Raw genomic sequence first — 15455 nt, forward strand, 5'->3', positions numbered from 1 at the left:
ATAATAGCTAATATTTATGTGAGTGCTGACTGTCCCGTAACTTATTCTAAGCACTCTGTAAGTACATTTAACCCTCATACAACTCTATGAGGTTGTTACTAGTATTATCCCCATTTTTTAGATGAGGAAACAGAGGCCCACGGGTTCCTAAAAAATTGACTCAAATCTATCATGGGCAAAACTTGGATTTGAACCCAAGTCCCCAGTTCTGATCCCACTACTATGGGCTACTACTTTAAAGCTATTTTTTTGGTCTTGTTTTTCCTGTCAATTATTTGCTTATTTAAGGAGGCTGGGAGCAGTCTCAGGGTCACCAACTTGTCCAGAATTTCCCAGTTTTACAACTCAAAGGTCCATTTCCCAAGATACCACTCAGGGGTTTTCTCATTATGTTCTTGATCTTTATAGCAGGTTCATCACTAGGGTTTTCTCATTATGTTCTTGATCTTTGTAGTAGGTTCATCACTAGTACACACAGATATCTTTGTGCAAATAAGGAAGAAGGGGTATCCATTTATTTTTAACACATTTTTTTAAAATATTTTATTTATTTATTTGACAGAGAGAGACACAGCAAGAGAGGGAACACAAGCAGGGGGTGTGGGAGAGGGAGAAGCAGGCTTCCCGCAGAGCAGGGAGCCCGATGCGGGACTCGATCCCAGGACCCCGGGATCACGACCTGAGCCGAAGGCAGACCCTTAACGACTGAGCCACCGAGGCGCCCCTTAACACATTTTTTTATCTTCTTTCAATGTATTTATGTAAACTGCCTTAAGTCCTTTCTAGAATAAGATGGGGTACAGGGAGACAAATACAGAACTTCACATTGTGTTTAACACTCTTAGAGTTATGGGTATTAATATATATATTACCTTTATATCCTTGTTCTGTCTCCCTGAGATCAATTTTGGTTATTGGTTTGAAATCAGTATCCCATAATCGAATACACCCATCTCGTCCACCGGTGGCAAAGCCTTCTTCACAAGCATACATGCTAAAGATTCCAGCCTGTTGAGTAATGCAGATAATACTCAATACTGCAGTGATTCTATATAGTCATTATAGTTGGATCTTCACGATAAAAAAAAGCAAAAACAAAACAAAACAAATTTTAAATACCTTGTTCTCTATTGAAATCCTGACAATAGGCCAAGTAGCATTTATAATATCCTTCATTTTGGCTAGCTCAAAAATTAATCATAATTACTACTAATGCAAATTAGTTCAAATGTTCCTTTGTCATTACTAAACTGATGGCAATTTGAAAAAAAAATTATTCACTAATTCCTTGGTTAAAGTACATATGAAGATCAAACTCCTTTATGTGACTACTGATCCTTATAAAGAAAAGGTAACAATGGAGGTGTTTCATATAAATTGCCACTCAAAATAATCAACCAAAGATATGCCAGATAGGAACATAAACACTTTCACTGGTAAGCAGGTAACTGAAATGCATCTCAATGAGCTCAAGAAGGCACCGCCTGAGCCTAACTGAAGACAAATTATGTTTGTGTTCGTTTGTTAGGGATTATACAAAGATGCTTTTTTTCACATGGGAAATAGTTTCATAACTTAAAGGTGCTTTTCCATAGGAAAATATTTTACCTGTCTATTGAAAAGTGCTGCAAGTATATACTGCTGACATAAGATCCAGTGTGAAGAGAAATTAGGTTACTATGGCAGCTGCTTTTATGCACGAGGACAACTACTGACCTCTGAATTGTTTTAAGAGCTGTTTCATGATTAGTGAAGCCAAGAAAATTGGTTCAACATACAAGACAATGAAAGGCCTAAAATTTCATAGCTCTTTTGCTAAGACGCGCTTCAACTTTTCTTTATAAAAATTTTCCACCCAATTTCCATTTACTACAATATAGCCTTCAGCTTTCACATCTCCCCATTCTTCTGGGCATTTCCACTTCATCATCTATAGGTATGGCAATGTAACCATTATCATACACGTCAAAAGAGAGCAGAATGGTCAGAAGTAAAGTTTGCCCTTGTTCTTACAGAGCAGACCATCAAAAGAGAGCAATTTATCAACGGTTTCTGTTTGCGTTTTAAGAGCTTTCTGTTTGATTCAGACATGGAGGTGATGCTCACTCATTCAGAGTGAGGAAAAATCTACCCTTACTAACCAACATAAAAACAACACTTGTCTACACTCTTGCTATTCAATGTCCAATTTCCACATGGACATACTCACACTGTGTGCCCCTTGAATGGTGCGGACTAAATTGAGCCCTTTCCAGACATAGATGTCTCCATTTAAAGCACCAGAATAGGTGATGTCTTCTTTGGCACATGCAAGGCAAAGGATGGTCTGAAGATCCCCTGTTTTGCCAAATATCCCTCTTTTTGCAGTCAGGGCATTTCCACAGAGTGTCCAAAACTGGAAAATCATAAAATGAATAGATCCAAAAATAATGTATTCATTCTGATGCATCACATTACTGGTATTTGCGTCTATTTCAGTACATTTTTTAAGCTAAATCTTTTATTGTCCCCTGCCCTTTTTAAAATAATTTTTAATTTAAATTCAATTAATTAACATCTAATGTATTATTTATTTCAGGGGTACAGGTCTGTGATTCATCAGTCTTACACAACACCCAGCACTCACCACAACACATACCCTCCCCAGTGTCCATCACCCAGCCACCCCATCCCCCCACCCTCCTCCACTCCAGCAACCCTCAGTTTGTTTCCTGAGATTAAGAGTCTCTTATGGTTTGTCTCCCTCTCTGGTTTCGTCTTGTTTCATTTTTTCCTCTCTTCCCCTATGATCCTCTGCCTTGTTTCTTAAATTCCTCACATCAGTGATATCATATGATAATTGTCGTTCTCCGGTTGACTTATTTCACTTAGCATAATACCCTCTAGTTCCATCCATGTCATTGCAAATGGCAAGATTTCATTTTTTGATGGCTGAGTAATATTCCATTGTGTACACACACACACACACACCATCTTCTTTATCCATTCATCTGTCGATGGACATCTGGGCTCTTTCCATAGTTTGGCTATTGTGGACACTGCTGCTATAAACATTGGGGTGCAGGTGCCCCTTCGGATCACTACATTTGTATCTTTGTGGTAAATACCCAGTAGTGCATTTGCTGGGTCGTAGGGTAGCTCTATTTTCAACTTTTTGAGGTCCCTCCATTTGCGTCACTTGCTATAGCTGAACTAGGCACACATAATTTAACTTGTTCTACTGCAACCAACAAAACTGCAAAACCTTTTAGCCAACTGGTAGCAACATAAGAAAAACTTTTAACAGCATTTTTTAAACTTCCAAAGTTCTAAAATTCCCAAACTTTACTAATTGCTTAATGGTGATTAAATACAAAAGGTCAATGTCCTCAGAGTTGGAATAAAGTGAACAAATCATCAGGTCTTTAATTTTTAGTGAAATTACAGACGCAGTATAGGTTCATTGTAGAGAAGTTTAGAAATACAGAAAAGTATAAAGAGGAAAACAGAAATACCTACAACGTCCTGCTAACGTGTTGATGTATTTTCTAGACATTTTTTTTGGTGTATATATATATATATATATATATGTATTTGGAAATAATGTCTTTATAATTTAAAAATGTGATAAATCTTCACTGCAGAAATGTTACTCAAGAAGTTTTCGAAATATGAGTTATATTTTCATATGGCCAAATAACTGATTAAGCTTTTCAGTTTTCATTGTATAATTTATCATGTGGAAGAATCATTAAGCATAAAGCTTGAGCTACTTTATAGAAGGCGAGACTTCCATGGTTATCTAAGAAATTAAGTATTTTGCTTTGACATGGTTTCTTAAATGTATGAACTGGTATAACTTTCCTGCTATGCATTTAGCCCCTCAGTTTATAAGTGCTCTTTACATTTATTTAATCTTCATAATGCCCCTGAGAACAGGCTAAAGCAGCTATTCCTATCCTCCCTATTTGGAAGTGAGGGCAAAGTGGCCAAATTGGTTTGCTGAAGGTAAGGGTTAAATGGGTGTCTTACATGAGAAAATATTGAAATCTTGATCTTTGCCTTGAGAACTTTAATGAAGATACTAATAAAGCAAGAGACCATTTCAAGGAAGTATATTCAGACTACATACAAGTGGCAAGAGAATTAAAAAATAGAGAACTGTGTTGAATTACTTGGAATGAGCAAGGCTAGGATTTGGATCAGTGGGTGAGGAAGAAGTTACATCAGAGATCAGGAGAGCAGAATTAGGCAAATCCAAGTGACAAAAAAAAAAAGTGTGAGGAAAAATCAGTGACAAGCCAAATATTTTGTGCCTGTAGGAGAGGAAAAAATGGTGACCCTCTTAGAGCAGTTAAATACTAAGGGAAGCAGTTCTGGCATGGTTGTACCACCCGGGAGGTCTGGGATTCTGGTGGCTATGGAGGAGGTGGCCCTTAGGAAGGATGAGAGGCAGGTGTGCAATCATGTGAGACAATACAGGATTCTTCCCTCATTAAGGAGGCAAGTATCAACTCTGGTGATTGGTTTCTTTGGGCACGTACTACTTTTAAGGAAAGTACACATGGAAAGAACAACAAGATCTGGGGAAAAACATGGTTAGGTCTAAGCTTTGGGAAAACATTTAACATTTAAGTATTAACTTGGAACCTGAACAAAATACTAGATGTAAACACTTACTGGTAGTACAAACATGCCAAAACCCAAAGAAGGTAGCCATTTCCTTTTCTCACTATGTCTCCCATACATGAAGATTTGAAGGAGAGTAATAATTTTGTAATCATTAGCCCTAAAGAAGAGTAATTATTTTGTAGTTATTATTTAACTTAGAAAGTGCACCTCTGATCTGAGTTACTGAAACATTTTTTTAAGTTTAATTTAAATTTTAGGTATTTAACATACAGTGCAATATTGGTTTCTTGAGTAGAATTCAGTGATTCATCACTTACATAATACCTAAGTTACTGAAATATTTCTAATGGACAACCACAAAACATAGAGAGACCATCATCCTCAGACACAAAGGTTTTAAATCACCCAGTAGGAGGCAACAATGCCAACATGAAACATTCCAAATAATCAAATGACTCTCTAAAAAGGCACATACAGATATAATGCCAGGATAGGTAAGAGATTTTTTTGTAGAAATGGCAAATCTCTGATTCTCTCTTCTTGAGAAGCACTTCCTATTTGGAAAACAGTGACAATTTAGGGTAGCAACACATCAGTAAATCCACATCAAATGAACAGACATCGTTTATCTTCCCCAATCTCCATTCCCAGATTGTAATGCTAATTTTGTTAGAACTGGCAGGTACCCTGGAGTTCATCTGGCCCTAGGTAATCTCCAATGTCCCTTCTACCTATGACTAGGGACTGGAGAAGGATCAACAACATCCACAAACTTGGTAGGCTCATTTACTGTGAAACCAAGCAAGCATGACAATGCTCAGCTGCTACTGGTTTCAAGCATTCATTTCAGGTAATTGAAATTTGCCTGTCTGCCAAACACTGGGAATTTGCAAAAACAGAAAGGATTTCACCCTAGCTACACAATTTCACATAAAAATATTTTCTTGGAATGCATCAAAGATTTTTGCATTCAACTTGTGACTGGAATCATTCATTTGCTGTTAGGTAGGTTTGGGGGGGATAAGGTGGGGATCCTGGAATTGGTTATAGAAAATACAGAGAGTGAAAATAGTTGTTGAAGGCTACTAAAACTTGTGGATTTCTTTCTACACAAAATAAAGATGGCTGGATGGGCATTTGCAGATCATTCCATTTGAGGTAAAAGTACTTACTTTTGCTTAGAAAAAGATGCCTGGGGGCACCTGGGTGGTTCAGTTGGTTAAACATCTGCCTTCGGCTCAGGTCATGATCCTGGGGTCCTGGGATCGAGCCCCACACTGGGGTCCCTGCTCAGCTGAGATTCTGCTTCTCCCTCTCCCACTGCCCTTCCCCCTGCTTGTGCTCTCTCCCTCTCTCTCAAATAAATGAAATCTTAAAAAAAAAAAAAGAAAAAGATGCCTGTCTGCTAAAACATAATTAACAAGTTTAATGGGATAAACAGCTCTGTTTTCAAATGAAGCTCCAGGGTTTTATGTGTCTCTGTTTTTAGAATTAACTGATTAAAAGAATTAACACCAAGGATGGAAAGAAATAGGGAAGATGCTGGAGAAATCACCAATTAAGCAGCTAATCTATTATTTTTCATAATCTGTTCTTTGGGGGGGAAAGTCAGGCCAAGATGGATCACTGAAGAAATAATTTCCAAGTGGAAAGAGTTCTACACAGGGAGCCAGAGACTGAATTTTAAATCTTATCTGTGCTACCATATTTGTGATCCCAGGAGAAGGGAAAAAAATTAACATTATTGTGCCCTTACTGGTTCCACACACTGTTTAATGTAACTCTTAATAAATTCAGAAGGTAGTGATCCACAACCCTCTGGTTTTTTTGTTTTGTTTTGTTTTTTGAGAGAAATTCAGCCTCAGGGAGATTAAGTAGCTTTCCCAGAGTCAAGTAGAAGGAGATAACAATGAGGATTCAAAGTCAAATAACCTTCTACGTCTTGGCTTCTTCACCTTAGGATATGCAAATTGGATGATGGCTCTGAGGCCAGAGTCCCAGACTTCTAGAGAGCCACCAGAGCCTAATGGAAACCAGGCTTATCATGATCTCACATAATTCTTTGATTGTGGGTAAGAGAATAATTCAGTGCCTTTGCAATTTGTTAGACTGAACAGAAACTCATGTTGGCAGATACATATATCTTTGATTAATAAAAATTGTAAAGCGAATTATTTAACGGCTAATTATTTTCTGGCCAAACTTTTTCAAAATACTGGTTTCCTAGGAAAATGAGAAAAGTGGGTCTTCGGTGATGAAAACATTGATAATCTTTGAACATATGATGGGCTAAGGACCTTTCTGCTCCCTAGTCCCAAGATTCTATGGGTGACCAATGCCTCCCCATTAACTCCTGACTGAAGTGCAACCCCACCTCTACTTTGGGTAATGCTGACTTCCAAACTCTCCCTACCAAACTCACCTACCCACCAAGGCTCGGCTCAAATACCATCCCCTTCCTGAAATGCTTAACATTCCTCTAACCAGTTGGGATCTCTCCTTTATCACTAGAGAATTTTGGTTTTGCCTCTCTTATAGATTGTTCTGTTTTAATGTTTTAATTGCTTTTGTCAAGCAAATTGAAAGTAGGGTCAGTTTTCAGTCCTTCACATGATAGAAATGCAACTAATGTTTATCAAATTTAATGAGTCTTTTGGGTGGACTACATAAAACAATGAAGGACCCTCCAACTGCTGCTGAAGCAAAAAGTCCCTGTATTTGAGCAAACATATTCTCAGGTTTTTGCACAAGGATAACAAAACGTTAATGAAGTCCTAAGGTATTGGCAGGACACTTGATACCTTTGAATAATGGAACCTATAGGTTTATCTTTCTGTCTTGTTTTTTCATTACTTTTTTCTTATCTTGGAAATATGTTATTGTAAAATAATTTTAAAAATAAAGAAAAAATTAATCATCAACTCATGTACCCAGCATTAACTGTTTAACATTTTAGAATATCTTTCCAATTTATTTCCTACACAAAAATATAGGTTACTTCTTTTTTTTTAATTTTTTTATTGTTATGTTAATCACCATATATTACATCATTAGTTTTTGATGTAAAAATATAGGTTACTTCTAAAGTAAAAAGAAAAAAAAATCAAAGCAACAAATTTACCCCAACCAGTAGACTATAAATAAATCTTGCATATTTCCTAGTAACATTAAATAATCATCTAAACCATGACTGTAATGATTGCACAGTATTTCTTCCTACAGATACACCATATTTTATTTAACCACCTGGAGGCAAGTTAGGTGGCTTCAGGTCTTCTTTTATCTCGTTTTATTTGCTTTTGGTAAATTATTCAACAATGAACCTATCCTTGGTTCATACTCCTAATGATTTCCTTGAGATAAATTCCAAGATATAAAATTACTGGCTGGGGGCACCTGGGTGGCTCAGTTGGTTAAGTGTCTGCCTTCAGCGCAGGTCATGATCCCAGGGTCCTGGGATGGAGCCCCGCATCGAGCTCCCTGCTCAGCAGGAGGCCTGCTTCTCCCTCTCCCACTCCCCCTGCTTGTGCTCCCTCTCTTGCTGTGTCTCTCTCTGTCAAATAAATAAAATCTTTAAAAAATAAATAAAATAAAATTACTGGCTGTGCTCTCTTTGGCAGCACACATACCAACACTGGAAGGAAATTACTGGCTCAAAGGATATCAACATTTCTTTTTTTTTTTAAAGATTTTATTTATTTATTTGAGAGAGAGAATGAGATAGAGAGAGCATGAGAGGGAAGAGGGTCAGAGGGAGAAGCAGACTCCCTGCTGAGCAGGGAGCCCGATGCGGGACTCGATCCCGGGACTCCAGGATCATGACCTGAGCCGAAGGCAGTTGTTTAACCAACTGAGCTACCCAGGCGCCCAGGATATCAACATTTCTAAAGCTATTGATAGATATTACCAAATTTCTGGACAGAAAGAGTAGAAATACTCATATCTGGTACTCATTTACCCCTCCACCACCAAGGTTTGAGAATGTTCAGTCACCAAATTTTTGCCAACACTGGATATATTTTAATCATAATTTTGATGGATTAAAAAAATATTGTTATTTTAAAATTTTTCCTCCTTATTAATGAGGTTTAGACTTTCATATATCTATTTGCCAACAGTGTTTCTGTTTTTGTCAAGTATACATGTCCTTTGTCCATTGTACAGGTTTGTTGGAGGTCTTGACATTTCAAGGACAAACCCAAATTCTATCTACCATGCTCGTGGCTTACACTTAGCTCATTTGTGGTTTGCTTCTTTTGTTTCTTAGGGGTGGGGGTAGGTAGACAGAATGTTTTAATGTTTATATAATTGAATCTATAATGTTATCCTTTATGGTTTCTTACTTTGCTTTTACATTCAGAAAGGCCTTTCACCTACTTGAGAGCAGTTAAGCATTTACTTAGATATTCCTCTAGTTATTTTACAGTTTTTTAAACATGTAACTCTTTGATTCATAGAGAATTTATTTTAGTGTATGGTATGAATAATATATAACTTTTTTCCCCTCAAATAGATAACAAACTGTCCTAGGGCCCACTGGTCAAGATACCATTCTAAATTGTTATCCCTTTTAAAGTCTATTTCTCAGCTTTGTTTTTTGATTTTTTTTTTAATTTATTCATTTGAGAGAGACAGACAGAGAGAGCATGAGCAGAGGAGAGAGAGGAATAAGCAGACTCCACTGAGCCGGGAGCCCAACATGGGGCTCGATCCCAGACCCTGGGATCACGACCCAAGCCAAAAGCAGACGCTTAACCAGCTGAGCCACCCAGGCACCCCTCAGCTTTTTTTGTTGGTGGTGGTGTTGTTCTTATTTATCCTTATCCCAGTGTGATACATTTTAATTATTTTAATTTCATAATACGCTTAGTGCAGTTCCCTCTTCATTATCCCTTTTTTATCCAGGTTCTTGGTTATTCTCATTTTTTAATCCTTCCTGACTAACTTAGAATAATTGAAAAGGAAATGTCAGATAACAGTAACAAAACTTCTAGAGATTTTAACTGACCTTGTACTGAATGTAATTGAAAGGATGAGTTTGTAATTTTTAGACATCATGTCCAGAACCAAGGTTGCCTCTCCATTTGCTCAAGCCTTATTTTATATTCCTCTGTAAAGTTTTGTAATATTCTTTAAGTCTTGCATCCCTCATTATATTTATTTCTGAGTATTTGATCATCTGTTCCTTTCTAACAATGAAGTAGGAACAATGAGGAGAAATCATAAAAAACTAGATTCAAAGAAGAACAAAAGAACTGGGAAACAGGAGGAGTTGGTTGGGGGAATATTATAGATACCTACTCCATTCAGACAAAAATGCAACATTTTTGTACCAACAATTTTGCACCAGATCCACACAGGCTGGAGTCAAGCAAGTAATCCTTACATTCTTTCAATTACGAACTTTAAACCTCTACTAGCTACAAATCTGTAGACAGAAGATCCTGGGCCATATCCCAGGGTCCAGTGGAAATTTTTGCTATATCAGAGCAAAGAAAGTTAATGGTGTTGACTTTGTACCTGTTAAACAAAATAGAAAGAAGCAAATAGCTGAAGGTAGGTCCTGGGCCACCTGTGATAATTCAGTCTGTGTAGTCTAGGGGAAGATAGAGGCATTTAAAGACCAATGACCCAGGTAGGTTTGTACCATGTATCCCTGTATTTCTATGTCCAACCCAATATGGCACCTTCCTTCTCAAAAAACATATTTCAACATGACAGAGTTTTGATATGCAGCATGTGTAAACATTCATCAAAATGTAAAAACTTAATTTATAGTATTAAAATCAGAACTGTTTTAAAACTTGCAATCCTAGAAGTACTTTGAGTATTCAGTTTAGCATTTAATTAACATAAAGTTTTCTTTTCAGCTGCCTGCTGGATACTCCACTTGGTGGTCCATACACTGTAGTTCTGAAAAAGCCCCATCAGCTGATGTCAGCTTGCTTCACGATCAAAGAAGCAGGTAAAATGGCTCCAAATTTAAGATAAATAAAGTTGAGCCACTTCTCAACATCAAATTATACATATAAGCACCTTCAATTCTTCTCATACAAGTTACCAAAAATTTTTTAAATAACTACTTTACCTTTATATGTTTTACTCCACAGCTAACCACTCTGTTTGGCTGATATGGATCCCAGGAAATATCAAAAATCTGTTCAAAAAAAAATAAAAAATTGCTATGTTGGTGATTTTTGTGTTTTTGCCTTCTTTCAGTTATCAGTTCAACTGCCAAGACTCCATCCTAACACTGAGGACACAATGTTACCTGTATAGACTGAACAACGTGGGATTTGGCTTGGTGATGGGTCAGGAGTTGACAACATGTGTTTTTATTGCCTCACATCTACTTACCTTAGGCCTGAATAAAGAAATAATAATTAACTGCAATCAATGAGACAAACTTGTGTCATGTTTTTAACTTGATGCATTGCAATGACCTAGAATAATTTTTTGATCAAATTTTCTATACCTCTACACAATGATCATAAAATACTTTTGAGATAGCTTTACAATAAAAACAAAAAGATTTACAGAGTGTTTAAGTAGGAAAATGTTTAATAGTCAACCACAATTCAATGTGGCCAACACTTTCTCATAATCTTAGAAGTTAATATTCATAAACACAAGGCAGAGGCATTTATTTGGCCCCTAACTTAGCCCACCTAAAATAGGCCTTTAGCCTGTCATTTTAATCTGATCCAAAATACTACTTTATTTTCAGTTTTCCAAGGAACTGAAAACATATCCACTAATACTATTTATCATTCTTAAAGAAAAGCTACCAGTTTGCCGGCAGTTTTCAATTTTGGGAACAAGGAAGAGAAGACTCTGTCAACCTTAAGGGTCAGGTCAGCTGTGGTAATTGCTCAAAGTGCATATCTACCAGCCCAACTGAAAGATTCTGACTTCCTGGGTCAGAAATTGGGTCCAGGCAGCTGCATTCTTAAGCAGACCCCAAGAGATTCCTATGCGGTTAGTCCATGGACCACATTCTGTGAAGCTCTAATAGAAGGCATAATGGTCAGGGCTGGAGTCTAAATCAGAGAAAGAGTTTAGGCTGCTAATTTCTCATCACATAGGAAGGAGAAATATGGACCCATCATCAGAGAGAAAAGAAGGACCTATAACCTTCAGTTAGGTAGAAAGGAGCAATTATAGACCACAGAAAGAGCACTGAAGAAAGCATTTGGTCCAAGTACCAAGTTCCAATGAGGCCCATTTTAGCTAGGCAACCTCAGGCTAGTCTTAGAATCTTTAAAAATAAATGACATCACCTCAGTTCTGTTATGAGGTCAATTAAGATAATGTATGTACAATCATTTTGCAGGTTATAAAGCACTCATTACATAAATGAGTGCTAGACATTAAGCATTTTAGCCACTAAAATAATCTTGAAGATAATCATTTGCCCATAAGGAGCCAGTAATAACTCATATTGGCACCAGTAATAAAGAACAAAACTGTGTGATACAAATTATGGGGTCTGGGAGAACAGTGTTCTAAAAGGACAGTATTTCATTAAAACATTCTAGGCTCTTTAAATTATAGAGGTCACACTAGAGTAGTATACACTTTTCACAATCTACTTCTAAGTGGAAGGTGTAAAATACATGACAAAATAGTAAGAAATTCACATACTGATCTAGTTTAATCCAACTAATTTTATACGATGGGATTATCACATAAGCAGAAACAGTAATATCCAAAATGTGAGCACAAATATTTTCAACCTGCTCATTGAGTACTAAGTTAATACCAATTAATTACCAAGAAGTTAATAACCTGGGAGTAGAGCTCAAGCATCACTACACTGTAAAATCTCCCTACGGAATTCTTAACGTGTGACCAGGAGTACAAACCATTGGGACCAGAAGGATGCCGGGCCTCTTCCAACACCAAAGTTCCACTGCTGGTCATTCTTGGACTTTCTGAGAACTTAATCCTTGAGTATAATTTGCCCGAATGCACAGCAACAACTATGGGGTCACCTTAAAACCATGATTCTCCAACAGTGAATGAAAAAAAAAATTTAAAGTTCACACTAAGAAAGAGACAGTGAATTTAGTATCTAATTTGGGCCTCATTCTGTATGGACACTTACATTGAGGAGAAATACAAAACTAGCAATCAATGCAAGTAGTCATGCAAATTCACTTTTTTTTTTTTTGAAATTAGAAAATCAAGACAATAAAATGGTCAAATTATTTTAATTATGCAAGACAATGGAGAAATAGATTTCTGACCTGCTTCATATCCTATCTTGCCTGCTATGACTGTATGGAATTATTTTTGATCACACTAAATTCAATATGATGATAAGCAGGCCACAGTTTACATTCAAGATTCTCAAAATAAGAAAGAATCCTAAGGTTGTCCTTACAATCATTTGAAGTTAAAATGTATACACTCTGGGGTACCTGGGAGGTTCAGCTGGTTAAGCTGTTAAGCGTCTGCTTTCAGCTCAGGTCACAATCCCAGGGTTCCCGGGATCCAACCCCAGGTTGGGCTCCCTCCCTGCTCAAAGGGGAATCTGTTTCTCCCTCTGCCCCTCCCCCCACCTCCCACCCCTACTTGTGTGCACATGCTCTCTCTGTCTGAAATAAATCCTTAAAGTAAAATAAAATGTATACACTTGAAACACATTTTGTGAATATTTTCTAACTACTTCCATTTCTAAATGAATACATATATTTTATGTATTCGTTTAGATCTAAATGAAATCTAACCAAATCTAGCCAAACGATCTAAACCAAATCTAAACTTTACATGTATTTTCAAATTCAATTCTATTTTGATTTTATGAAGATGCTAAATGCCAGTGTCAAAAATTTGCTTTGCCTATGAGAAGTAGTAACAATTTAAAGAAAGCATCCGATCATCAGAAGAGATCATGCTGACACAGTTATTAATCACAAATTAATTTTTTTTAAAGTCAGTTTTTAGGTTGAATATGTAGGAAAATCTTTACATGGAAAATATACTTTTAAAAATAGGACAACTCTGGGAAGCTACTTCACAATTCCCTCACACTTATGAAAACTGCACAGTTCAATCCAACAAGCTCTTCTTACCCGGTCGGAGTGGCCGGTGGCGGAGGCCAGAAGTTTTCCCTTCCTCCAGTCCCAAATGCAGACTGTGTTTTTGGCATCCAATCCCACAGAAGCCAAACGCTAAGAATAAGAACAATAATTTAATAGCTGAAACTGATGGGCACATTTCTTATTATCCATCACTTCTTTCAACAAATGGTCACTGATGACCTACTCTGGGCCAGGCATTGAACATATGCGGAAAAAAAAAAAAAAAAGATTTCTCAAAATCCATCTTAAGTACACAACTAAAGATATCACAGATGACTTCTATTAGCACATACTGAAATTTCAAAAACCTAAAAGCTACAAATCATTTGGCACAAAGCCTCTGATTTAACAAGTTGATTTCAGAGGAACACAACTTGAAGGCAAGGTTCAAATGTTTTTATTTTTTAAAGATTTTCTTTATTTATTTGACAGAGAGATAGCACAAATAGGTAGAGTGGCAGGCAGAGGGAGAGGGAGAAGCAGGCTCTCCACTGAGCAGGGAGCCGGACACGGGGCTCGGTTCCAGGACTCTGGGATCATGACCTGAGCAGAAGACAGCTGCTTAACAGACTGAGCCACCCAGGCGCCCCTCAATTTTTTATTTTTTTAAAATTTTCTTAATTTTTAAATTTAAAATATTAATGTGAGAGTAGAGACAGTCTAGGATTCTATAGCCCAAAAATCTTGCCAAACTGCTGAAATTAAAGGGTTTGACAAACACGTTCATTCTTAATTTTCATAGCTCCACAAACATTTCAGGTAACATGTTGGTAAACGCAATCTGGTACTTCATCTCCCAGCCTAAATTCTTGGGGTTTATATCAGAACTTGTTCTCAAAGGAAAAGAAAATTTAACACATTTAAGTATACACAAAATCAAAAGTATCAAAACATGTATTAGAAATACCAACATCAGAGGGAGGTTCTAGCAGGATGTCCCCGCCTATGGAAACAGCACTGTATAATGGACAGAGGTCTGGACTGGGTGAGTCGATTTGGCTTCTCTTTTGACTTGTGAGGAGCCAGACCTAAGACCTTGCAAAATTAACCTCATTAAATTATGTTTTCTCATTTGTAAAATGAATGCAAAATATTTGTTAGGTCTACCTTGTAGAATTATCATATGGATTGGTAAAATTGAGCTTACGTATTTCACTAACAAATCCTTTCTGCCAATCAAAGGGTTTTGAAAATACAGCATCACCCAAGTAATAAGAGTATCTGAGCTTACATATTTCACTATGAGTGTCTATGTGTGTGTGCGTGTATGCGTGCATACATGTGTAATGACAGTCACATATAGCTAAATGCAAATGTGTTGTTATGCAGGGATTATTCAGTTTTCTTCAGTAAAGATGGCTTCCATCAGTAATGTTTAGTATAAAAAATACACAGTTGGAACTTTAAAAATGTGCCCTTAAGAAAGGGGGTCTTTGTGGGTTTCTTTCTTTGCTGTAAGTTTTAATAGAGCATCCCAGCAATGGAAATTATAATACGTGGTTGCATTTTTGTCCATATAAGAAAAATTTGAAGGGTGTGAATTCCATTTAGCTTATTTTTTTTGTAATAAACATGGGCACTAAAGTAAAACCCACATTTCTTGATTGAAAAAAAGCCAAAAGTAATCTATTTTATTCATTTGTAATGACAGGCCCCATGGCTACCTAAAAAGCATTTCTATTGCCTTTTGTTGTTTAAGAGGTGATGAGCCATTTGTCATTTTCTAAATATCACTTGATTCCAGTGAACTCTGTCCAG

At 36.9% G+C, this 15455-nt stretch overlaps 1 protein-coding gene across 7 annotated transcripts in view; it reads right to left on the reverse strand.

Moving 5' to 3' along the window:
- EML6 (EMAP like 6) overlaps positions 1-15455 on the reverse strand; it is a 273045-nt gene that overhangs the window by 137678 nt on the left and 119912 nt on the right. For 6 of the 7 annotated variants that reach the window (XR_012379830.1, XM_073897700.1, XM_073897701.1 and 3 more), the window contains exons 4-7: positions 13689-13787; positions 10700-10768; positions 2210-2395; positions 873-1008 (exon numbers count right to left, since the gene is read on the reverse strand). Coding sequence is in view for 5 of the 7 variants with exons in the window: in XM_073897700.1 (XP_073753801.1) it covers positions 873-1008; positions 2210-2395; positions 10700-10768; positions 13689-13787 (490 nt within the window). In the remaining 2 variants the exon portion in view is untranslated. Of the gene's footprint in view, positions 1-872; positions 1009-2209; positions 2396-10699; positions 10769-13688; positions 13788-15455 lie in introns of those variants that run through there. The other variant, XM_073897702.1, reaches the window with a different exon arrangement.

This window comes from Callorhinus ursinus, unplaced genomic scaffold (assembly GCF_003265705.2).
Source record: "Callorhinus ursinus isolate GAN/ISIS: 27379988/994484 unplaced genomic scaffold, GSC_fseal_2.0 scaffold10, whole genome shotgun sequence".
Lineage (NCBI taxonomy): Eukaryota > Metazoa > Chordata > Mammalia > Carnivora > Otariidae > Callorhinus > Callorhinus ursinus.